General features: G+C 39.7%; 1 protein-coding gene across 9 annotated transcripts in view; it reads left to right on the top strand.

The window, feature by feature from the left end:
• sh3pxd2aa (SH3 and PX domains 2Aa) overlaps positions 1-27672 on the top strand; it is a 154270-nt gene that overhangs the window by 67423 nt on the left and 59175 nt on the right. For 4 of the 9 annotated variants that reach the window (XM_072657491.1, XM_072657489.1, XM_072657490.1 and 1 more), the window contains exons 5-6: positions 1142-1233; positions 22505-22530. In XM_072657491.1, coding sequence (XP_072513592.1) covers positions 1142-1233; positions 22505-22530 — 118 coding nt within the window. Of the gene's footprint in view, positions 1-1141; positions 1234-8195; positions 8353-12466; positions 12556-22504; positions 22531-24652; positions 24753-27672 lie in introns of those variants that run through there. The other 5 variants (XM_072657494.1, XM_072657493.1, XM_072657496.1 and 2 more) reach the window with 3 other exon arrangements.

Genomic DNA, 27672 nt, shown 5'->3' with positions numbered 1-27672 from the left:
GACCAGTTTGGACTGTATTACTAATATAAGACTATACTATTAACCAAATAGGACTGTACAATTGATATGCTATGATACGTTAGGTACTACCATACTACTAACCATATAGAACCTTACTAATAATATACTACTACACTACTATTAATTCTGAATTATGTTTAGATACTACTGTATTACTGACCTGTTTGGACTGTACTACTACTATATAATCCTATACTATCAACCATATAGGTCCATACTAATAATATACTAAAGGTGCACTGGTGTATTTGTCACTGTACACTGTACAGCAAAATGTGTCCTCCGCATTTAACCCATCTGGTAGTGAACACACACTCACACACACACATGTGTTAGGGGCAGTGAGTACACACACGCACCCAGAGCGGTGGGCAGCCAACTCCAGCGCCCGGGGAGCAGAGAGGGTAAAGGGCCTTGCCCAACAGTGGCAGCTTGCCGAGCCCGGGAATCGAACCCACAACCCTGTTATCGACAGCCTGGAGCTCTAACCGCTGAGCCACCACTGCCCCATGCTACCATGCTACCATGCCGCTGAGCCACCACTGCCCCATGCTACTGTTACCAGTTAGGAACGCACTACTAATATAATACTGACCAGTTTGGATTGTACTACTAATTTTATACTATACTACTAACTATTTAGGACCATACTATTAATATACTACCATACTACTAATCAAATAGGATCATACTAGTAATATACTACCTTATGTCTATTGATTTTTAAATAAATTATTTGATTCAGCTGTAATTACTAACCTTATAGGACCATTCTTGAGGAATTGGACACACCACTGTACTACTAAATACAGGGTTTGGACCTATAGTATCAGTGTGGTGTTGGGATCATTGTTTATTTATTTAGGTCTTTATATGCTTGTGCGGTGTGTTTATTGCAACTTGTAAGCAGACCTCATGACCTATGACACTTCTTGTTTATTTAAAAAAATATCTAACTGGGTCTAATTGGGGTCACACAACGACAGTGACATTAGCGGAACTTTGTCACCCTACAGGGCGGTATGGGCGCGTCAGCAGTAAAAGTGTGGGATGGTTTTGTTTGGAATGTCGTGCTGTGCCTCTGCTGATTGTCCTGTGTCATTTCCTGTCTGGCTATCAGGCGCTGGTGCGACTTCCTCCCCAGATCTCCCAGAGCGAAGAGGTCCTGCGCTTCTTCGAGACCAAACCGGATGACCTCAACCCTCCCGTAGAGTGAGTGATCATTAGATATGAGTGTACTTACATTCATTTCTCAGAAACACTTCATGTTGATTTGGTTTGAGACCCCTCTCATGAATGCATTCAGCAACTTTAGGGTGCACTCATTGCTGATACAGACGTCGGACTCTCTGCAGCAGATAAACATGAACCTAATGGGACTATGCCTAATGCCAGGCGTGGGCTAGAGGGGTATAAAGCCCCACCAGCATTGAGCTGTGGAGCTGTGGAACTGTGTTCTCTGGAATGATGGACGGTGCTCCACCCAATACTTTTGGGATGAGTTGGGGAGGAGGACGTTTGTGTCGGCAGTGGGTGCAACTTAAAGTCGCTGAATGCATTCATTAGAAGGGGTGTCCACAAACATTTAGACATATAGTGTATTAGTGTAACATGCCACAACAATGTGTATGATGGGTGAGTGTAGATAGAAGGTAGGTGTTTCTGATAAAGTGGCCACTCTATATTCACACAATGCATTTATTATTCATTATTATCTTTACATTTCTACACATGTACCTCGTGGTGTCTGTATGTGTGTAAGAGAGAGAGAGATTATGTGTGTGTGTGTGTGTGTGTGTGTGTGTGTGGAGCACATATCCACTCTGGCTTTGCTGTAATTAGCTGTATCTTTGTACCCTAAAAACGCTCAGCTTTCAGCTCATACACTGTACTGAGACAGAGTCACAATCCACCTGAGGCGAAAGAGAGGAGAATGAAGATAAGATACCCCACATTCTCTTGCGCTCTCTCTCGCTCTCTCTCTCTCTCTCTCTCGCACTTTCATTTTTAATCTCTCCTGCAGTTCACTTCTCCAGCTCAGAGCCAGCGAGTGTGTCCTGAACTCTGCTGATTGCTTCTCTGTAGGAATGGAGACAGCGAGAGGGTCACGATCCTTCTTTTTGTTCCCGTTTTTCTCTTTTCGCTCTCAGTTCCATATCCCTCCTTCTCTCTTCTTCTTTCTTTTTTTTTTTTTCTCACACTCTCTCGCACTGCACTCGCTCCCTCACGTGGGCTCTCAGTCAGGCTCCATCTCTTGCTTTCTCTCCCTTGCTTCTTATCATGTTCTTTTTCTATTATTCAGCTACTGTCCTCCCACTCTGCCTGGTTCTGTTTTCACCTCTCTCGCGCTCTCTCTCTCTTACATGCTCTCGCTCTCCCAGTCTGTGTATTGAAAAAAGCAACACAGAGTGATTTTATGCGGCAGCAATAAATGGTAGCAAGGTTATTACACACACACACACACACACACACACACACACACACTAGTGTTCAATACCACACAGGCCTTACATGCATCCCACCTTATCTCAGTCTTGACACTGTCCTTTCATGTTATATTAGTGTAAGGTTGCAGCAGCAGCAAAGTCAATGACATTATTATAAAGAAATGTTGACTAAAGCAATAAGCCAGCCAATGCCTTGAGTTACAGTGAGTTTACCAGGGCTAAAGGGTACTGTTCAGTGCCACACAAAGGATTTTTACTCTTAGAAGTGAGTATTATAAGTTGATTTGGTGTATATATATATATATATATATATATATATATATATATATATATATATATATATATATGCCTATTTGCCACTCTGTTATTTTGTTGCAGAGTAAAATACTCTGTTTTCACCTTTTATGGTGAAAAAAAATGATGAAAAGATCATGTATCACCATGACCACCCACAGCAGCATAGTATAACAATAACCTTATGTAATTATTCCATAGAAACCTGCATGCTTTGTGGTGTGTGCAGTTAGCTAGCTGAATAGATTGTACTAGCCTCTGGTGTGGTTAGCTTTTAGCCTAGAACCCAGTTAGCTGCATCAGCTTTCCCAGCTGACCCTCCCTGGCGAGAGTTGTTTTCTCCAGTCGGTCCTTTTTTTAACCAGTGCTTTCCCCGGTCGGCTAGCGTCAGTTTTTAACCTTTATAGCCTTTTTTAAATAACCAGTTTTGGAATTGGCCCATGTTCCAGCTCTGTTTTGGTTATGCCGGATTTGTGGTTTGTCACTTCCATGTACCGAACTATCATGATTCAGCTACGCCGAGATAGCTGACGTAAATAGAGTTTTCCATTCCAGGGCATCTTTTGACTTTAGACTGTGGTTGTAAAGACATATAACAAGGTTTTATGAACTTGTAATTAATAGAGAATTTAGTTGATGTGTGTGATGTTGACTAGTTTGCAATGGTTTTGAAGTGGCTTAGGCAAGCAATTTTTGATTATTTACTTTTAAAAAGGCAGTATAAAATGGCCCAGCTGTCTAAGTGTTGGCCCAATTATCGGGAGATTGTGAGTTCGATGCCTGGCTACACCACAGGGATCTCTCGACATGATGCTAGCTAACATGGGCATCTGTTAGCGGTTCGCGGTTAGCTGTTAGCATTTCATGTGACTCGGAGGAAGCTCATGCTTTACTCTCCCAGTGCTGATACCGGCTTCTCAGTGTTGGAGGTAGAGTCAATTACAGTGGGTTAAAATTGGTTCTCTGTAAGTTCTCAATAATGACCACATGATGCAGATGGTCCTTTTGGAAGATTGTGGTACACTGCAGGAACAACAGGGTTGATTCATTGAGATGTGTGTTAGTTTATAGTATTGGCTTAGTTAATTGTTAGTGTCTGTGTTTATCTGTGTGTGTGTTTGTTGGGAATAGGGATTGACTGTGCTCAATAGGAGGTCAACAGGAGGTGAATGGTTATGAAGAGATTTATTAAGTAAAGGTTAAGTGTGTGTGTGTGTGTGTGTGTAGTGGGTGGGGGGTTGTGCTGATCCACAGATATTTATATATATACGGTCTGGCCATGGCTGCTTCCTGCACCTACTAAATCAACACACACCAGGGGCACTGGTTGGACATGTACATACACGAGTGCTGGGTATGTGTGTGTGTTTGTGTTTATGTGGCCGCGTATAGCCCTATCACACAGTGATTCAGTCCAGATGGACAGCATGAGTCTGATTATATTACCTCCACAGTCCAGGCATGCTGTACTTGTGTGGATGGGAGTGTGTGTGTGTGTATGTGTAACAGATAGGCTTTGTTGAACAGCTGGTTAAGACTCAGTGAACCCTAAAGTCATCTAATTGATTTTCCCACAGTATTCTAACTGCATTCTAACCTTTAGAGCTCTAGAACCCCTTTGCCCTCCGCACAGTAGACTGGGGTTCGATTCAATTGCCTGCCTGGACAAGCTCACTACGCTATCCTCATAGGAGTCCAGTTGCAATACTCTTTGGCTCCTTGGGCTTCTTCTATAACATGATTACATGTCAAATAGCTGAAGACTAAATGCTAAAAAGCTAAACGTGCTAAATGCTGTAAATTATCATTTTTAATAACATAACATAATAACATAGTTATCGATTGGACCAGTATGAAAATTATTTATATTTAATGAGATGAAATTTATTTGACAGATAATAATATATTTTTTTTTGGTCAAAGAGAGAACATGGTGTAAGTAAACAAGGTCGCAATGGGAAATGTCTCCTTTAACTATTGTCTTAACATTGAAATCTACAGCCAGAAGATAAGTGCATGTCAGTGTGGCCTGTGGTAAAATGGATCGTCATTTGGAATTAGATTTGATTGGAACTGTGTTTCCTGCCATGATGGTGTCTTTATTGTTGGATGCGCTCTGACAGTTGCCAAGCAAGTGCATGCGCTCATTCAAAGTGAGGTTTGTTTCAGTGGATTAATGTGATTTGTTTAGTCAGATGAATGTGTTTGTTTCTTACTCAGAAAGGTCCTTTATGACAGATGAAATATGAATTTATATATTTAGTTATTTTTATACGCGTTAGCATTTACATGATAACAGGACAAAAGCGGATCAAATGGCAGGAATAGTTGGTTTGTGTTTTGGGCTTAAGCTGAGGTTACACTAGACATGGGCTGTGTGCATGAACACAGATGAACCGAAAGCCTGACCATGAAAAAAATCCTCTGTTTTTGTGTATTTAGCTAGCAAACATTATCTAGCCTGCCACTCACAAACAATAAAGACAGTAAAAAAGGGAACCAGTAAAGCAGGTAAGCAAAAAAGTAGAACAGCTATGGCTGGCAACAGTTTGTGTAAATTATCTGTAAGTTATTAATTAGCAGGCTAGCAAAAGTATTAAGCATAAACAGTGAAAACGCAAAACCTAACGATATAACTGTCAAATTCTATACTCTTAAACAATGACTGTAGACGTGTATGCTGTTGATCCACTCCCTTCTCTTCTATAGAGATGAATTCAACACTTTCCACCATGTTGTCAAATTTGCACCCAAAGTGTCTGCACAAGAGACCAGAGCTACTAGCTAAAAGCATTCATTAGATGTGGTGTCCTCAAACATTTGGACACATAGTTTCTTACTGTTGACAACTCAGTGCTTAAACCACTGCATGTAAAACATGGACCTCACTGACCTCTGAGTTTGTGTAAGTGCGCATGTAATTGAGCATACTTGTGCATGTATTTTTTTCATGTGTGTGTGTGTGTGTGTGAGTGTACATGTGTTGTATTGATTATTTTTTGTGTCCCGAATGATTACACACTCAGGTCATATGGCTGTGTGTTTGGTGAATCTGCTTTACTGAAGCGTTTTTGTTTACGGGTCGATGCCCATGGACCTTGAGCATTTTGCCCTTCCACTAAGAGCCGGTCGGGACGGCCTGCTGTGTTATTTTGATGCCGCCTTACACACCGTGTTATTCCCAAGGTCGGATGTTCCGCATGTCGCTTGTGCAGATAGTGATTACAGTTCAGCGGGGGTACAGTGGGGAAGTAAATCACTGAGACGTGCACCGCGCCATCAGAGACACTTTGGGTTGTCTCGCCTCCTTAAAGCGATATTTACACAAAAATGAAACCTACCTTTTCCCTTTTTACCCTAAATGTAGTTTAGCAAGACTTGTATGTTGTGTAAAGTTTAGTTTTGCACAAGAGCTACAAGTCTAATGTTACTAACAAGAGATGGAAGACCAATTAGCATGATTCAAATCTGATCTCTCAAACTACTGCCTGAGATGCATCTTAGCCATATGACATACTGGTTTCACCTGGTCCACCATTTAATCCAGGTCATTTTACGCATTTTAAGTATTATCAGAGAATTTTGGGGAGTTTTTCAGAGTATTTTGTGTATATTTTGTGTGTATTTATTTAATATATATTTTTATATAACTTTATTTTAATATGTTTAGTATGTATATAGTTTTGTCCTGTACCGTATCAACCTGAGCCTCACCACAAGCATTTCAATGCATAAATGTCCTGATATGTTGTGCAGGTGACAAATAAACCTGAAACTTGAACTTGAAACTATTACTTTATGTGAACAGATATTATCCACATACATTTGCAGGTGTGAATACACCCAAATGCATCTTGTGTGAAACAGAATCAAACCACTTCAGGGGGGGGATCAGAGACGCATTTGAGTATCTTGGTTATCTGGGATGCAATTGAGCATCTCAAGTCTGTCTTGAGCATCAGAACTATTTGTGGACAGATATTATCTACATGCATTTAAATGCATAAATGCACCCAAGATGCATTTCAAACATACTCAAATCTGATTAATCAAACCACTTTAGGAGGTGATTGGAGCATGCATGCATTTAAGCATCTCATCTGGACTATATGTGGACAGATATTCTCCATATTCAAAGGAAGGTGTGAATGCAGCCGAGATTCATTTCAAACTGATTCAAATCTGATTCCTCAGACCACTTCAGGAGGGGATCCGAGATGCATTTGAGCATCATGGCAATCCGAATTGCATTGGAGCATCTCAAGTATGTCTTGAGCATCAGAACTATATGTGGACAGATATTATCTACATGCATTTGAATGTATAAATGCACCCAAGATGCATTTCAAACAATCAAATCTGATTACTCAAACCACTTTAGTTGGTGATCTGAGATGCATTTTAGCTAGTTGTTTTTCCAGTATAAGATTGGTCATTTAATGGAGCCTGAGCATTAGGACTACGTATTGACAGATATTATCCACATACAAATGCAGGTTTAAATGCATACAAGATTCATTTCAAACTGATTCAAATCTGATTCATCAAACCATTTAAGCATCCTGGTAATCTGAGATGCATTAGAACATCTCAGTAATCTGAGATACATTTCTTGAGCATCAGGGCTATATGTTGACAGATATTATCTACATAAATTTGAAGGTATAAAAGCACCCAAGATGTGATTTAAAAAAAAACACTCAAATCTGATTCCTCAAACTGCTTCAGTAGGTGATCTGAGACGCATTTTACCTAGATGCCGTGAGACCCTGTTTACACCTGGTCATTTCATATGTCTTAAGCATCAGGACTGTGTGTGGGCAGTTATTATCCACATATATTTGGAGGTATGAATGCAGCTAAGGTGCAGATACAGTTGTGAACTACATTTTCAGAAATATCCGGATATGTGTGGACAGGGCATTTAGACATCTAGGACATATGCAGCTCTGACAAGGATCTACAATCAGAATGTCCTCTACTGAATCTTCTGCAATATTCATGGAATTTCAAGATAGCCAGAAGGGCAACATGTCTGAATGTGTGTGTGTGTGTGTGTGTGTGTGTGTGTGTATTTGTGGGACAGAAAAATAAGGGGGAAGAAATTTTAGACAAAGCTGGCCTTTGAATATTCAGAATAACCCGAGAATTGTTCATTTCACACACACACATGCTCAAGTGTATCTCCTTCTTTTGGAGTGTGTTAGTCACAAGATCAAAAGGCCTACAGAATATAGACTCCAAGATCTTACCACCCAAACCACCATTACCGACAAACAAACCAACAGCTAAAAGCCAGAGAGCGAAAACCAGAAAAGATCAGATCATACCAACATGAGGACAAGTTTCTGTATGTAAAATACAGCCACCTGCTGGCTCAAAAACGAACTGCAAGCACAAACAGCACAAACACTAGGCTTGTTCTCATCCAGCTCAGTTGCTGGTGTATCACATGGTACATGAGCTGAAAATAAACAATATTCAGTCAGCTTGAAAACTGACAAGTATGAAACGGATAGCGCTGGAGGATGCTGTGGGAAAGGTCAGCTGCGTGTCATTGCTGGGCCTATGCTGTTCTGTGAAGTATCAGGTACATCACTTTGCATCATCCAGAATAATGAAATATGTTTAGTGTTATTTTAAGGTTTTATAGAAGTGAATTTGTCATTATTGTGATTTTTTATTTTGGATATTACCAGTTCTGGAAGAATGCTGACCAATGGCATGTTTGTTTAAAAAAAAGATTTAGAAGATGCTCCCAAGTGTAGCTGTTTAAGGCTGCCCAAGAGCGCATTACTTATTATGCTGAATTGGATCCAGTGATAAACTGTACATGGAACTCTGGATAGTTATAATGCCTTTCTTATAATATTATTAAGTATTAAAATAACAACAAACTTATGTTTTTAATAGAGATGTGTGAGTTTGAAGAATCTTCAAAAGGTCTAAGAACCCTTCACTTAATGTAATGTCCAAATTTGTTTGCAAAAATAATTAGCTAAGAACTGTATTATTAGTTGTAATAATAAACAATAAACATTTTGCTGTGAGCATCAATTAAATATATGATTTGCTTAGAGATTAATGTGTAATTGCCAGCATTTTATCCATATAGGTTCTAGTTTCTAGGAGGACGTTTATTGCTTTACAGCTAATGTTTAGTCATACAGACTAAACAGTTTATTTAGAGTCTTAAGATAAACACTGAGAAAAATATTTTTAATAAATTCTTAAGATTTTGTCAAACACTTTTTTGATGTTTTTCTATGTACCCATTTGTAATATAACCTTTTATAGTGAAAACAGAACCGGAAAAACAAAACCAAACTAAATGTTCAAAAAACATTGGTACATAATAACTAGTCGTAACGATGGAGCAAAGAAAAACAATTCTTAAGATAAAAGTTAAGAAAACTTTGAGGAAAGGATTCTTTAACGGATGTTTGAGGCTTAGCTGTTTATCTTGCCTTCTTCCCAAGTATAAAGTAAAGGGGAAAAAAACATTTTGTTTTCTGCCCCTGAACTGTCTTACAGTCTAAGACAAGAGTGAGGAGTATAAAGTTAACTATTAGTATAAAGTTAAGAAAAAAACACTTCTAGGTAATATTTAATTCTCAAGAATTTAGCAAATCTGCCCCCTGATTGGTGATGACTAAAAGAGCAGAGCTACAGAATATGGAACACATCTTGAAGTGCTGAACTCTGATTAGTAATTAGTAAGTAATAAACCCAAATCAAGCAATATACCTGCCACTACCAGAGTCTCTAGAAATCCAGTGCTGCCTATCATACACAATATGATTGTGATTTTTGTTAATTATTACAAATATTAATTAATTACTAATTAATTAGGAGTTTTACATAACAAAATGAAGCTTCAAGAAAAGAGAATGAATCATTTAGTGTCTAATTTAGGCTTTTAATGAACAAAGAACACAGCGTTAATAAGCCCCCAGTGTGCTTTAATTTGCACATTAATAAAATATAGTGCTAGCCTATTTCAGTATGAGTAAATCTTTTTGGAAAACTCAGCTACAAGACAGAATTGTGTTGATATTTTATTTCATTAATATATATATATATTGTCCAGCAGGAGTTTTTAGTATAACTGTTTAATTTAAGCCCAAACATGAGGATTGTCCTTCTCTGCTGGACTAAAATCACTTACAGGGATAACTGAGAAAAAGTGTGCTCTGTTGTTTGTAATAGACGTCAGCAATGCAAATACTTACTGTGGAACACGGGCCAGTGTTGTTGACCGCGTATTAACCTACACTGGCTGATAATCTTTTCCATATTCACCTACAGTGTAATTTTTTACTGTTTGTCTACAGTGCCATGTTTCGCCAGTAGAGGTCACTTTTAGCTCTTGATACAGAGGCAGTCCTTTCTGTGCTTCATTTATCACATTTTCACATTTACAGAGTTTAGCAGACGCTCTTATCCAGAGCGACTTACAAAGTGCTTTGCTATTTACCCAAGAAAAACCTTAGCTTGTTAGAATAGACCAATAATTCAAAGGATACCTCTAAGCTACATATTCTTCACATTCTGCTTATGCTATTGTAATCACCATAGTTCTCTTTTCTGAGCATATCATGGTTGCAACCATTTAATAATATTTTTTTCATACACTTTTAAAAATAAAGATGCTACAGAAGGTTCTTTGAGCAATGCCATAGAAGAATAATTATTTGTTCCATAAAGAATGGAGAAGTATGTGTGTGTGTGTGTGTGTGTGTGTGTGTGTGTGTGTGTGTGTGTGTGTGTATAGAACCTTTAAAGGCTTAATCCTTTACACCATGTATGTAAGACCACACTTCTTCACTTTCATAACTACTGTCATTACTGTCATAATTAACATCAGTTTCATAGGTCCTAAAATAGAACCCTGTGGGACTCCACAAGATATGTCAAACCAAATGATTACCGAATAATAATCACAGTCATTTCTGCATTAGGATTTCAACTGAATAATGAACCTAGATCTCTACTAGCATCTCTACTACGATCATGGGTTTTAAGGAACCAAATGTGGTTCTTCTATGCCATTAAAAAAAAACAATATTTCTGTATTCTATATTTAATATTGTATGTTGTAAAAATATAACAATACAAAATTGGTTGATAGTATGAGAGGAGATCATAAGGCTTGTTATTAATACAAGACACTGATTTGCTTGTTTTAAATCAGCAGGAACTGGCCATTGCTCACATTGACCGGAATTGCAGTGGACAGCAGCCTTCTGTGTATTGGGGTCTAGTTCTTTAACCGTCCTAAGGGGCTTTCCCCGGAGTTTAATGTATCTACTGTCTGGATCTCAAATCTCTCTCTCCCCCTCTCTCTGTCTATGTCTCTCTCTCTTTCTCACTCTCTTGTTGCTCTAAATACTCTCTGTCTGGCCTTGCTTTTCCTGCGCTCCACATATCCAGAGTTTACAGACAGGCTTAGTGTGTTTCCCAGTTATGGGAATCTTCGACTGAGCCAGACTTTGCTGCACTTTATCATGCACTAAAAGAGAGGTCAAATTGCTAGCTTGCTGGTCTGAGGAAATCTGGCAAGGCCAGAATCTAAAGGTGGATGGTGAGTAGAGTTGCCTTCAGTAACAAAGGCATGTCGTAGTTTAGTACCTAAGATATTTTTTAAATATTTTAAACAGCAATAAGGACGCTCTGCTAGAACACAGAAGTAAAAACAAAGGACCTAAACTAGATCAGGCTTAAAAATAGACAAAACAATCCATTAAATGTTTCTGGATCGGGCCATGAGTGGTCCAGCGGATTAAGGCGCTACTACCACTATGACTCGAAACGCGGTCATGTTGCTAGCTATCGGACACTTGGGCTCCAAGAGAGCACAATTGGCCTAGCTCTCTCCAGGGACGGTTGATGGCACTTTCCCACCACATCACTGCAGTGCAATGCTGGCAGGCACTGACCTTTGCTTGTTGATGCATCAGAACCGGGTACACAGTGCTTTCCTCCAAGCGCATTGGCTGCTCGGTGACATACCGGCAGCAGTTCAAAAAAAGAGGTAATGACTGGCTGCACATGTGTCGGAGGGGGTGTGTGACGGTCTTCACCCTCCCACTGTCGGGAGCATTGCCTGTGATAGGGGAAAAAATATGTATGTGTTGGGTAGTTGGCAATCCAAATTGAAGAGAAAATTGGCTAAAACCATTACTAGATCATCCTCAATCCTGATCCACTGGATCGGACTAGGAGTTTCCTGATTTTTATCAGTGGTTTAAATCTGCCATGAAGGCGTGTATCCTAACATATCCTAACATCCTACATCTAAAATCTATCCATCCTTTTTTAAACAAGTAAACAATAAAATGTGAGTGATGTGAGACTATTCCTGTTCAACATTTCAGGTATCTGGCACTAACAAAATAAAAATGTGTGAATGTTTTGCTTTGATAGATCACGTTCGTTACATAGCAAATAAATACAACACAATCAGTAAGGAGTCACATAATCAATAGACAAACGTAGAGGCACCCCTTGAACCCTGGGTTTATTATTCAGTTATTAATCCTTATGCAGAAATGATTGTGAGATTTTTATTGTACCAGTTGGATTTAACATATCTTGTGGTGTCCCACCAGGTTCTATTTTAGGGCCTATGAAACTGACGTTAATCATGACAATAATATAGTTATGAATGTAAGGAGGTGTGGGGTAAAGAGTCTGACAGGTTTTGGTGGTCACCCGTGGGTCTGTGGAAAGAAGTTGAAGAATTTGGCCGGCAACAGTGTCAACAAAGGCAAAACACCATCTGCAAATTGTGGTAGGTCCTTGTAACTCTCTTCTTGGCCCTCTGCAAGTCCTGTTAATCTTTAATTGTAGCAGCAGGATACATAAATAAACACATTACAAACATAAGTATGAACAATGCAAACATATTTACAATCTGCCAGAAAGTATACAAGTATACAAAGAGAGTGTAAAAGATAGCTTGACTATATACAAAAAAGCCAGGTTTAGAAAATGATACCATGTTTTTAGTTTCAAATTTCCACCAAAAATGGTGGTTTCAGTGCATCATCACTCATAACCAATGATTAAGAGACACATCACACAACACATCAGTCTTTCTCTCTCTTTTTTGTCACCAGTCACATCATTGTGTGGTGATCCATGGCTCAATCTTTCTTACACTCGTGTTAAGGAACCCAGCCATCACTTCCAGTGATTAATTGGAATTGCAATGGGAGAATACATTCCCATGAGCAGGTCAATTCAGCTTGACCCTGCTAGCTTAAAAGCTTTTGGCTAATTAAAAAACAGCAAGGAGGGGGTGGTTGGGGTTGGGAATTGGAAGTGATCTACTTTAGCCTGTTAGAGGGGCAGGTTACCCTTTTAATTCTGGGACAAACAGCAACAAACAAACCAAAAAAAGCTCCTATTTCTTTAACTATTATTTACTTTGTAGTGCTTCAGTGTTGAATATATATTGTATTGTTGACATGTGAAAACCTAAGCAGAAAAACTACTGAACTACATTTTTAACACGCAAAAAGGAAAAGCAATGTACTTCATTGTTTAGTCATATTGTGATGTTATAAAATAACACAAAAAGTGGAAGGAGGAACCTGTCTGAAGCCCCTTCTCCCAATCTAACATCCTATGAATTACATCTCTACCTACCCCAAGTCTACGACATGTCTAAGCAACTCTTCATCTTTCCCCATTTCCTCAATTTAACTCTATAATTTCTCATTTCTGAAGCCACCTGAACTCCGTCTCTGAGTTCTCTCCGCTCTCTTTAGTCTCCTCATCATATTCTATATACATGGTCTGAACTAGCAAATTGTTGTTGTTCTAAAGAAACAAATCAACAATAATAATATTGTTTAATAATAATAATTTTGGGACTGGATTCTCAAAAGAAATAATTATTAAGATAACCACTACTGACACTGAATTTGTTCTTAAACACTGAAACGTTCTTAATAATATTATTCAACACTAAGAAGTTCTGAATGTTCTTAAACACTGAGACGTTCTTAATAATATTATTTGACACTAAGAAGTTCTGAATGTTCTTAAACACTGAGACGTTCTTAATAATATTATTTAAACACTAAAACGTTCTTTACAATATTAATAACAATAAGAAGTTCTTAAGAATGTTCTTAAACATTTAGAAGTTCTTAAGAATGTTTGTAAACACTAAAAAGTTTGGAATGTTCTTAAACACTAAGATGTTCTTAAAAATGTTATCAAACACTGAGAAGTTGTATGAGGTTGGAGGCAGCTGTGACAGCATTCCAACTTGTTGTGGTCAGGTAATTTGGATCACTCTTGTCAATAAATGACAATTCATCAAAAGAACAGTCTCTGGCATCCTCTCATGTTGTTCCCCAATTGTTCCCAAATTGTTCTTTTGCCATCTTTTGCTGGTCAAAAGGTCTTAAAAGGAGGGAGGTGGTTTGATTGTGTCCTTGAAGCCAGATTCAGAATATGCCTATAGAAGATACATACATTCATCTACAATTGAGGCAGCATACTCGCCTCACGAGTGAAAAAATAGACCTTTTACCATATGGAAGTCATTCTGAATGCATGGCACCGAGCTGTGTCAATGTTTAGATTGTGCATTACATGAATCAAAGGGTTGAAGCAGTAAGTTGATTAAGGTAGGCCTCAGTAAGGTGGAGTAGAGCTGTACTGAATAAAGGATTACTGTATGTTAGATGTAGTCCTTTAGGTACAGTAGTGAGGGGAGAGGAGGGATGCTTGCTGACCTGGGTATGGTTAGGTCTGTGTGAGTGTGTGAAATGGTCCTGTGAGTCTCTTTACTTAAGTAGTGAACAGTAAATCACGCGCTAACAAGGCTACACACTTTCTAAGAAAAATGGCATGAGTGACGTAGAGTGAGAGATATGAGAGCTGAGAGAGAAATCAAAGGCAAGAGAGAAGCCAGAGGACACTCTGCTAGAACACAGTGGTGAAAACAAAGGCATTCAGGTATCCCAGGTATCCCAGAGTCCCAGCGGAATACTGGGATGTTAGTTTTGAAAAGTCTGAACATGTTTAAATCTGTTGGTTAATCAGCTGAGTGGGAGTTTACACGCATCAAGCCTTGCCTGTGAGACCAAACATGTTGGAAAACACTATATAAAATATCATTAAATCAGTTCCGGCATCTTCTTGAGACTTGTTTTACTTGGGTTTTGCACTAGGGTTCATTCAGTTGATGTTTTTTTGTAGGACGGAGTACAGTTATGGGTCACTGGTGGTGCATGCAAATGAATGAGAAGTGTGGTAGTGGCACATAACATAGAATAAAGCACTATTGACACTATTTCATTAATCTATCCATAGTCAATCACAGTACACAGTACATGTTCCTTTCACAAGGCCAGATTTCTTAGTTTAGCCAGTTTAGATACATTTCGAGAGAACACACACGTCTCCGCATCTTAATAGACAATTACTGTTTATTCACCAAATGTAATATACTGAGACAATTTACAGCATGTAAGTCTATGTTGCAATTTTTTTTTACATTTTCATCAAAAGCAAACACGTTGTATTTTATTTGAATAAAATCCTTATTAATATTATTCTTATTATTCAGACATGGGAGCCAGAGTCACAATAAAATGTGATGAGGTGGTCAATTTTATTCTAAAATAGCCACAGTTCTCCATGTGGTCACATTCCTGGCCAATCAATTTGACATATCATTTTCTTAGCATTAATAGTGTACAAATTTTAATAAATAAAGGTGGTCCATATCTACTTTACGTGATAGGGTGGTTGGGTTAAGCTTGACAGACCCTGTCTAACCTGAAAAAGCAAAACGACAATACATTACTTGCCAACAAAACAAGGTAGCTTGATGCGATGGTGGGTCAAACTTCGGCATGAACATAAATCATTACAAATGTTATTTAAATTTATTTTCAATAAAAATAGTATTCCTATGTAAATAGGAGTGAGATGTACTCTTGAAAACAGTCAATCTAGTTGTAATTAAAGTTGTAATTAAAAATGCGATTTTTAGGTAGTTTCTCTCCTTTTTGCTTTAAAATTATGTCAGTATTAAAAAACACACTTTATGAGCTCTTTGGCCTGTCCTTTGATTCTCTGTCATGGTAGTGTGTGTGTGTGTGTCTGGCCCACCTACACTAATAATACAAGGCACACACTCCTGCAGTGTTGCGACAGAGCTGTAGCTCTGAGCGGTCTGACGCAGCGCTCCACATCAATAACAGGAAAGCTCTGATTAGAGCCAGGGCTGTGCTGTTTTCACCCTATTCTGAAATGTTACGTGGTATTTCTTAGTATCTACGCTGTTGTTTTTCCATTTGTGTCAGTGTGTTTACATGCGTGTGTGTGTTATTCGAGCAGATCCAGCTGAGTCGTCAGAAACACGTCCCCTCAGCTCTTGAACCACATCTGGATATTCCTCTCTCTCTTGCCCACTCTCTCTCTCTTTACACGTCCCCCCTCTGGTATTCTTCTCTTTCTTCCTCCTGTGTCCAGTCTTTATATCTGAGTTTGACCGTTTCACACTTTCCTGCTTGTATCATTTTAAAAAAAAAATTTATGACACCTCCACGTTCCTGGCCTCAGCGTTCTCCTCTCACCCTTCCCCTCATTCCTTCTTCTGTTCTTTCTTCCCTTCCAGCTGGCTGCTCCCCTGCTTACTTTCTTCCTTGTCTCTCTCTCTCTCTTTCTCTCTACCCTTTAACTTTTTCTCCCTCTCTCCATCTCTCTCTCTATCTGCCAGACTGTCAGTCTGTCTCTCTTTTTACCCCTTTTACTTTTTCCTTCTCTCTCTCTTATTGTTTCTCTCTCTCTCTCCATCTCTCTCTCTCTCTCTGTCTGTCTGTCTGTCTCTTTCCATCTATTTTCTCTCTGTCTCTCTCTTTTTGTCTCTTTCTCTCTCACCCACCTTTTCTCCTCTCTCTGTGTCTCTCTATCACTCTCTCTCGCCACCATATCTTCTCTCACCCATCCTCTCTCTCACAATCTCTCCCAGCCACCATCTATCCTCTCTCTATGTCTCTCTCTCTGTCACTCTCACCTATCATCTGTCCTCTCTCTCTCACTCGCTCTCTCTGTTCCCTCTCACTCCTCTCTGATGTCTTACAGATGCTCCCAGTCCATCTCTCTCTCTCTCTCTCTCTCTCTCTCTCTCTCTCTCTCTCGTACCCTTTTTAAAGCGTTAGTTTGGTTAAAGCTTCCTTACCCTCAGATTATTCAGTTACACCAGTGGACTAAACAGGGTGACGGATCAGGATGACTGACTGTTGGAAATCCACATGGTTTGAGACGTACAGATGACATGAGGCTAACTGATTCCAATAAGCCTTCAGTTAGCTGCTTAGCTTAGCCTTGTAGCTCCTCTGCAGAAGATGTCAACTTTGGACACCAAGCATGTCATGTCTGATGGATTGCGCCAAACCATCGCTTTAAACCTGCGCCCTTCCTCTCCTTTGTTGTCTTACAGTCCTGGCCGTCCGTCCCTACAGGACAAACGTCTACTTCTCGGAGCTTCTCAGGGCCACCTCGCTGTGCTGTTTGTGTTGTTTTGTTTACTCCTTGTTTACCTCTCCGGAGCGGCCTCAGAGCTCTTGTAAACACGCTTTAACGACCGCCGGTGGAGCCGCTTTCCCGGCAACTGCTACTGAGAGCTATACTGCTTCATTTTGTGTTACAGAGTCGCTCACACACTGCGATAAAACACACTGAGAGAAGGCACATAAGCAGCTCTTCTGCCCCTTCCACTGAAAAGTGTGTGTTGATGGTAATATTTTTAAGCTCTCACAAAGGATTCAGCCCAGGGGTCTCACTGATTGTTGTTCTAACTCAATCTAGCGCCGAGTTCCCGCCATCGCAAGGCCCTGAGGACGGAGAGCATTGCAAAACATTTTGGACAGCACTTAAGAACCTAAAGGCCGCACCGCAGGAAAGTAGTTCTAGAAAGGAGGAGTCGCGTATGGACGTTTTAAATGTGCTAGATAGACCTTTGGTAAATAGAATGTGTGTGTGTGTGTGTGTGTGTGTGTGTTGGGTTTGTGTTTTAACTGTACTGAAGCTCTGCAGGCTTGCTTTAGAAGTCTCCAGGGAAAGTTGCTCCAGTTAAGTACTTTTCATCATGTCTGCCCTTTATTATAGAGTCTACAATTCACCATTTATTGAGCCTTTGGATTTTTAGCATGCAAACACTGAGACTTGGTTTATGACGCTAGCATGACTGAAGTGTTTCATTAACCCTTGGAGCCCCACGAGGTCACCAGTGACCTCGCTGCGCAGGTTTCGTCCAAATGATCATCCATCATTTGTCATAGGGAGATTTGGTACAATGTATTAGACCCCTGAGGCTTTACCTGAGAAGACGAGTGCAGGGTGGTTTCTCTAAACCATTGAATCCATCAGCTAACAGGAAGGAGACAGCAGTGTATCCTCATTTCAAACTGCCTAGTCCTGCTGAATTTCCTGCAACGTCTAGTGCCCTTCATAGACGATTATAAAGGGGACCTATGAGGACAATTCTAAGCAAAAGCATGTGTAGGCTCTGAGTATTTTACCCCTTGCTCTTAGAAAGAAATGGTTGTTTTTAGTGATGCTAAAAAGCTATTGTTAAAAAGTTCACAAAGGTTAGCTTAGATCCTACTGATTCTGTAGATATACAACGTCTAGCACAGTGCACGTTAAATTTAACATTATGGCTGATGATTTAGCGCTGTAACTGTTGGTTCAACAGTGGAGAATTTACTGTGTGGCTTGGGGCTTTAAGGCTTGCGTCAATATATCGCAACAAATGAAATGGAAAGAAGTATAGTTACACTCTCAGATAAAGCAGTTCTGTGTAGTACTGAAAAAGGGTTATTTGACAGTGGAACCCTTTTTGGTGCTATACAGAACCCACCTATGTGAAAAGCCCCTTTACTAGGCAAAACCCATTTTAGCATCAAATATCCAGTATAACCATGTCATGCTTCTATATAGAGACATTGCCTGAATGAGAATAGTGAGAATAGTGTGTATATCATTGCTACTCCCAGCTCAGCACGTCAGAAACTGCATTATGTAACTTTGATTAAAAAAACAGGAGTGCATAACACTTATTATATTCACACAAAAACGTGTAGTATTACAGTTCTGTATCTCTCAGCTCGTCCAGAAATGTGTGTCCTGAAAGCGTGAATTATACTTCCCGACTGTAGGGAAGCGCTGAGCAAGAAATGCCCATTCTAGCATAATGCTGCTTTAAGGCAGAAAGGAATATATAAAAAATAGATGCATTAATGCTCTCAGACGTTTGGACCCCACTGTGCAGTAAAGTTAACAGCACGTTTTCTATTTCTATGAATCTACCACACCATTCTTACGACAGTGATATGTTATAGGTTGTAACATATATGTTATACGCTGCCACTGGATGGCCAGGATCTGTGACCGAATTGTAACGTCAACACATAAAACTACATTCCCCTGCTTACCTCCCTTTGATTTTACATTGACCATGGGAGCAGTAACACTGGGAACTGTAGTTCTTTCTTTTCTGTGCTTAAAAGGGACCCACATGACGCCACAAAGACCTTTCTTGTAGCTCACTTTGAACACACAGAATGTCTCCAAATAGTCTCAGGCCTAACCACTTATTTTGCTCAGTAGGTCATTAGAGCCTTGAAATAGTCAATAGCAGTTAGCCACCACGCCACAATGGAGTATATTGACATGCTGTTTGGCCTGAAAAAGAGCCTTTAAATCAGGAATGGCACACTGGGGATTTTCCTGCCATTTAAATATGTAGAGGGTTTATTTGTGACATTCCTGGTCTAAACAGTGTTAGCTCTTATGGCCTGTACAGCAGCCTATATGTGACTTTAAGGGATAGTTTGGTGGAAATCTGATGTTTGGATCTGATGAATACATGTTCTCCTATGGAACCCAGTCATTGCATAGTGTTGACTGTTGACAGTGGTTTCCAGGAAAAATCCTAAGTGGGAGATGCTCTCAAGATACCGAAGGACCTTTTGGAGATAATGTTTATGATTCCTTGATATGTATTGAAGTTGTAACGGCCTTATTAGCTGCACTAACCATGTATCTCCATTGGAGAACTATAGAATCTAGAGATCCCAAACAATCTGCTATGTTCTGGCCGATCAGCTGCTTTTACAAAAAGCTATTTCTTTAAGGCTGTGCTGTTTTCTGTCCTGTTTCTGTTATCCCGACAAAGGAGGCCATTCTGGATCACTGTCGTTCCAGGGCGTTCTGGGTGACCTCAGGGTTGATGGGCAGAAAGAGAGCTTTCATTCACTACTGGGAAACACAAAGGGAGAGATTGAAAGTGGGAGGGATAGAGAGAACAGAGAGATGCTAAGAGATGAGAGGAGGAAGCGATGGAGGGCAGGGAGAGATGAGTGCAGGTAATTGAAAGAGCAGGGGTGGTAGGTATAAGCATGATTGTTTAGAGTTTGTACCTGTACTTGTAGTGCAACAGTTGTGAGGACCCCGTGTCTTTACAGATATTGCACTCTCTCAAATGATCAGATGTGCAGGGAGTCCAGTAGAGCATAATTGACCACATTTACTCTGTGTAGGTGGGATGGCCAACCACCTGCCCCTCCCCCCTCGTATCATTTAGAATAACGCTAGCCATCATGGGCATCTGTTAGTTGACCTAATAGAGCTACCCAATGATGTTGCATTTGCACAGTGTTCTCAGGATGTATTTGAATGGTCTGACAAAGTATTATCCCTCGCATTTCTTTTAATCTATACTGCTATGTAAATCCCCATATTACACTTTTGATAACTAAAGGATTAGTACCCTAATGCTGCATTAAGCTATTAACACACATATATCTTCACTAATGTGTCTCCAAGCTCTTTTCTCCACAAGAAGTGCTCCATCTGGGACAGAAGGGCTCCACATAATCTGGGGCTTCAATTTGTCAGGACGCCCCACTGCAAATCGGGAGACATTGTTACAAGGAGACACATGTGACATGAAGGAATGCTGTAGTATAGTGGTCTTTGTTAAACCAGTTTTTTGGTCAACAATTTCTTTTTTTATTTGTAAAACTAAAAAGGCCTTTACATTGTTTTAGCATTTTATCAACCAATTAAGATATATAGATAAGCCATAACATTAGTACCACCTGCCTATTACTGAGTAGATCCCCTTTCTGACCAGTCAAGGTATGGACTTTCTATTAGCAGCTAATCTTTTGAGTTTGGTAAGTTGTGAGGTGTAGCCTCATCAATGAGCCTTAGGTCCTTTCTTGGCCCACTTTTAGTAGGGACTGACCACAGTAAATACCAGAAAACCCCACAAGACCTGCCTGATGTTTGGAGATTCCAGATGGTTGTTGTCAAAGTGTCTCAAATCTCTATGCTTGCCCGTCTTTCCTGCTTTTAACACTTCACCTTTAAGCATTGACTGTTCACAATGTTTAGACAAGCTTGACGGTGTGAATTGTGGAGCAGGGGCTTCTTTCTTGGACAGCAGCTTCTCAGCCCATGGGAATGTAAAGCTTGCTTGCCTGTAGACAGTGACGTTGATGTTCCAACAGCTTCCAGGTCATGGCAAACCAATTTCTTTTTACTCTTACAGTTGGGGTTTTTCTTCAGACCGTGGCAAAGTGCATGGCTGCACTTCCCTAAACACTCGCAGTTGTTTAGAAATGGCTCCAAGAGCCATTCCTGATTTGTGTAAATTTGTAAGCATCCTTCTCAGGTCTGCACTGAGCTCCTTGGACTTTTCCATTTGTACTCAGCGTTGGTCGATCTGAAGATTTCTGTCACACAGACGTCAAACAAACTCATTTTAAGCTGGCATTGACCACCTATCATGATCACTAGCAGGAAGTTAAGTTTAAGAGGCCTTGGCAAGTATTTAACTTTCAGCAACACTAAATAAATAATATATGTGGGTATATGTGAGGTTATGGCCTTGTATGTATAATTGTGACCCTGTACTGATTACAGAAAACCACCAAAGATGAAAACTTGGACACCCACTAATTGTTTTTTTTCTAATCAACACAATGTTGCCCAGATACATAAAAACTACACTGTGTAACTTATGTATACAATGTATACAACGAATACAGGATAGATAGTATATATGTCCTGACACCGTATAAAAACAAACCTGTGTGTGAACATCACCATAGTCCGCATTGGCGTAATTTTCTATAAATAGTTCTCTCACTGACTTCTCACCTTCCTTCTCTCTATCTGTCCCCCCTTTTCTGTCTCTGTCTCTTTGCACCATTCAGACAGATTTGTGCCCCCCTCCCAACACGCACACACACACACACACACACACACACACACACACACACACACATACTGAACTACTTATAGCTTAGCAGCTAATAGCTAAATCCAATTATAATCCATTAGGCAGAAGTTTAGAGGGTCCTTCCTATATTCTCTGGAGTAAAGCACTGAGGGGATTTGGGGGGTGGGGTGGGATGGACAGACAGACAGAGACCAGAGTGGCTCTGTTTGGGTCACATGATGCACTGCCCTTTCTCAGCAGCTCTGCCACACACCCTCATGCTCAATCACACATACACTTGCTCACCACATTGACATACGTTCCCGCTCTCGCTGTTGCTTCTGTGTGTGTGTGTGAGAGAGAGAGAGAGAGAGAGAGAGAGAGAGAGGGAGTGTGAACAGGCTGTGCCGTCTGCCTGCAGGACAGAGCGGCATTTGGCCAGAGCTCTAATCATGTCTCTCTGCTGTTGCCTCTTTTTCAGGGACTATGGCTCCAAGCGCAAATCAGGTAAGACCTGCTTAATGTATCCATAACACCTTCTCTCATTCTAACACACTCCATCCTTCTCAAACCTGTTGATCTGAACGGGAGATAACATGTATCTGCAGCCTTACTCAGCATCTCCTGTCTACCTCTCTTTGCTGTTGCTGAGGGTTTGGATGACTTGCATTTTTGAGAGATTAAAATGCAGCAGGGTATTTTCAGTTAGTGGTTTTGAGAGGATGTCCTGATACTGTGCAAATAGATATAGATATATATATAACATAAATACAGTAAAATGTAACAGGAATTCCTCATTTTGAAGGACGTAGTTGAGATCTTGTGAGCTTGTTTGAAGCACAAAACTTCTAGAATTCCCAGACAGTGAGTGGATTTGTTTTGATTGGTCAAACCAGGTATTTGATGATAACTGTAAACAATACATATAATAATATACTATATCTGTCTGCCTGTTTGCCGTCTATCTATTTATCTATCTACATATAAAAAGAGATAGATAGATAGACAGACAGACAGACAGACAGATAGACAGGCAAATATAGATAGATAGATAGATAGATAGATAGATAGATAGATAGATAGATAGATAGATATAGATAGAAGATAGATAGATAGATAGATAGACAGGCAGATATAGATAGATAGATAGATAGATAGATAGATAGACAGGCAGATATAGATAGATAGAGAGATAGATAGATATGTAGATATAGATAGAAGATAGATAGATAGATAGAGAGATAGATAGATATGTAGATATAGATAGAAGATAGATAGATAGATAGATAGATATAGATAGAAGATAGATAGATAGATAGATAGATAGACAGGCAGATATAGATAGATAGATAGATAGATAGATAGATAGATAGACAGGCAGATATAGATAGATAGAGAGATAGATAGATAGATAGATATAGGTAGAAGATAGATAGATAGACAGATAGATCGATAGATAGATTGATTCAAAACATGCTTAATCACCCAGCAAACTCTACTGCTGTTGACATTATAGTCCTGGATACTGTGTGTAAAGTGCACACTATACAATTCCAAAGTCTAATAATAGCACACTGTTTGGCAACTGTAAAAAGGTTAATGGTCAGTAATGTCCATAACTTCGTATGCAGTTTCACTTTTAGGCTGATGTTGCTTTACTTTTGCTACCTACCTCTGATGGTTGCCTTATATCAGTGGAGTTTTCTCCATCCTCACTACCTCTTTGTTGGCTCCATATTGCCATCCAGGCTATTGATTTGACCTCTTAAGTGTCAGACCAGATTAGATTGTATAAGAATATAATTGTTGCTTTGCTGACTGTATGAGGCAAACTACATATACACACTTACAGATAGCGTTTGTCTGCATCAGATACTGGGACATGTTCTCATTCCACCACATGTGGCAAGATTTGGCTCACTGATTTCACGTCACCAGTTGGCTTTCATTCAACAGCCAGATGGAAGAAATGTCAGCTGGTGTACAGTCACATACAGTGCTGTGTAAAGGTCTGTGTTAAGCTGGTTATCTGAGTACAAAAACGAACTAAATAGACTATTAACCAGTAGTGTTGCAATGTGGCTGAGTTTGTTAGCGTTTGTTTACTGTTTCTAACTGTTTAACTGTAATCTTCTCAAGAAAGGCCAGTATTTACACTCCAGTGCCTCGTTTACCTGCTCAGTCCTTCATTAAACTAAATCAGATGAGCTTCTGGTAGAACTGAGCAAATCCATACTGTTATCATGACTGGCTAATGCATTTGCATGGGAGCACACTTAGAACAGATGGTTCTTTCAGTGATGCCACTTTTGAAGGTCCTTAAGAGAAGAACCTTCACTTAATGTAAAGTTTATTAACCAAATGTTCTTGCCACTCACACATCCCTATTACAAACCTGGTTCTTCACTGAACATACGTGCTTCTTCTATGGCACTGCTTGGAGAAAACGTTTGAAGCACCTTTATCTTTAAGAGTATATATGTAGCTGATCGACCTCTCCCGAGCGTCCTACTAGCAGACCAACTCTGCACTAAAGGGTGGGGTTTAAGTGCATATCTTTGGGCCAGAGGGAGGATCTGAGTCAGTCAGAACTCAGTCCAGCTGATAGTTCGGGACTAGCATGATAAGACTCAGATGGTTTAGAGCATTCTGTTTAAGGCTTTGGGGTGTTATTCTAAAAGGCATGTCATGCGGAGCTGGAACAGAAGCCACAGAAGGGCCGTGTGAAGGTTTGTGCAGTGTTACTTGTTGTTCTTTGTGGTATTACTTGATTGATGCTCGCAAAGTAATGTAAAATGCTAGGGAGGTCTAGAGAGCAGTCATCCTGACTCATGTTTTGCACTCTGCTGTGCGCAGTGACACTGACCAGATGGATGAAGCTTTTGGGGTTTGCTCAGTTTTAATTGAAGTTTGTTTGGGTGGGTGTATATGTGTGTGTGTATTCATCATCCAGGCTGTAGATGTGCATGTCTTTGGCCAAGTGCAGAATTTCGAAGCTGACCAGATGCACAGGCGTCCATTAGGAGAAGACAACATCCGCACAGGAAGCAGAAGTCGTTTGTATTCATTATGGAATACATCGATCAGAATATATAGGTTTGAAGGATAATCAGTGTACTCCTCCTTCTGCATCCTCAACAGGAGGCCAAAGGAAGATCTCCATTATTTCCTTTAGTCTATAGGGTTAAAAACCATTGGATTCAGTTGTCTTATTATAGTGATTATTATTATTTGGAATTATGTTGACATTGTTGTTACTTTTTACTATAAAAGGAAATATTAACCATGGTTTTGTTGATACTAAACGTAGGATACAACCAAAACCATTGCTTCATCTGCTATTACAGATGTATCTTGATGAAGGTCAATCCATATGTAGTTGTTTATTAGCTCCCTATTACCTATCACTGTATTCCTTAAGCCCTATAAGTTACAGTTATCAGCAATTCAGCTTGTCACAGTAATTGTTTTTTGGACAATATAGTGTCCCAGAAATAATTGCAATAAATTATATTATTGTCATTTTAAGAGCATTTAATGCCACCAATATAATGATAATATAATATAATAATAATGCAATTACATCCTTTTAAAGGGCAATGCACTTTTAATTATTAAAAATCACTGTTTTAAATCACTGTGTTTGACACAACGGCTCATTCCCGTTAATCCTCTGGGGTCTAAGGGCGTTTTCCCAGTTTACGCATAACACCTTGGCTCTTGCCTATAACATAATAACATAATACCCACATCATTTATCAATCTGGTCGAAAGTGCAGATTTTGAAACTTTGAAACTTACATTGATAAGTAAAGGAGAAGATTCTGCTGTCTATAATGCCAAGAACCAAGACTGTGTTTTCTGCTTATTTTCTTGGGCAGTCAGTGAACATATGGATAAATTAATCAAGCTCATGTCGTTTCCAGCTCTCGGTTGTTTGCCTTCCATCTTAATTGGCTTTCTCTGCAGGGCTGGCAGGTGGAACTACATCTAACAGCTGGAAAGTGTCATTTAGCTTGGGGTGATTTCAAAAACAAACTCCGGTTTAATCGTTAGGCGTGGACAGTGCTAACTCTAACATTTCCATAAGTTTGTCAAGACAAAAAAAAGGCTGATGTCACCGGGTATTGGGTTGCAAGGAGCATCGGCAGAAAAACATGCCTTCCCTCAAAGGCCAACTGTGCTGGAATGTGGAGAAGAAATTTGGAAGGCAGGCTCAGAGATAGTAATGTAGGTCATCAGCAGTTGTGTCATTTGGAGAATATGTTCTGCTCAGGACTTGATGACCCTACTGTCAAAAAAGCTGCAAGAACTGTGTGTTTATATGCCTTCGCCCCATTCCAAACACCAATTATCCAGTTAATCAAGCTTTTCGAGACCATCTGTCGAGCTAAAATGAGCTCGGAATGGGAACCAAATCTCCTGCTCTAGGACAAAATCCTTCTGCTTCAAATACCGTGGGCTTTCCAAGTCCGTCAAGCTTGAGTCTAATCGCACTTTATGGATTGTCCCAGAGATTCAAGACACTTTGCTTCAGTTTGTTGTGCTTGAGTCCCTCAGAGGTTGGCTTTAGGCCTGTGGAATGACAGTAATGCCGATTTAGGAAGAAGGTGTCCTAGTGGAATCAGACACAGTTGATCCCAGGATGGGACTAACCGGGACTAAGAGGCTCCATCTGGCAAGCAAGATGGCACCTCACAAATGGGGGTTCTGGATCGGATCAAAGTCGGTTTGCTATTTGCATAGCGCTCTTAGCAATTGACATAATCACAAAGCAGCTTTACAGCAAGCCAGGTCCAGATTCATGTCCATAATCAACAGACTGAGAGGGACAATGGCATGAGGAATGAACATTGAGTGGAAGCAAGACTGAAAAGGAGAATGCCTTTTATAATTATAGTAATTATAGAATTATACTAATTTAGCAGAAATTTAATTTCTAAAGTTATTGATTATTTTTTTCTTTAAGCTATGTGATTATCAGTGATGAACTGTGATTATTTAATAAATAAAGCCAGGCTTTCAGTTTGGGAAATGCATACCTAACTGTGTCTATACAGTAGATATCTTATGGGGACATATCTTCATTGGACAGTTTCCCTTTGGACATTTTTTAACCCTTTTATTTTCAACTAAACTGTCACAATACAGAGTAGTACCACAATACCTGCAGCCCCAGTTTCTTAGACATGAACTAAACCTCATCGTAGACCCCATTCACACCTGGTCACTTCATGTACCTAATATTGGGATTGTATCCTGATATGATTTTAGACACATGCATTTAATACTCTTGGTAGTCAAATGTGTGTGTGGTTAGTCAGACTGAAATCTGATCGCTGTGTTTGTGTTGTACTGGGAGGGGTTGTGGTTGTTGAATGTGTCTTGGAAAGACGGATGTGTTTATGTTTGTGCTATAACATTATTTGTGGCTCAAATGCATCTCAGACAGCCTTCTGAAGTGTTGGGATGGGGAGTGATGGGATTTTCTATCTGGTTTAAATGAATCTTGGGTGTTTTTACACTTGCAGTTTTATGCGGTTTGGCCTGATCCAAATGTACTCCTAATACTCAAGACACATAAGGGACCAGGTGTGAACAAGTTTAGACTTAATCCTTGTCATTTGATTACCAACATGTTGATTCAGT

Source organism: Salminus brasiliensis, chromosome 15 (genome assembly GCF_030463535.1).
Source record: "Salminus brasiliensis chromosome 15, fSalBra1.hap2, whole genome shotgun sequence".
Classification (NCBI taxonomy): domain Eukaryota; kingdom Metazoa; phylum Chordata; class Actinopteri; order Characiformes; family Bryconidae; genus Salminus; species Salminus brasiliensis.
The sequence above is the reverse complement of the archived record's forward strand: the minus strand, read 5'-3'. Positions and strand labels throughout refer to the sequence as shown.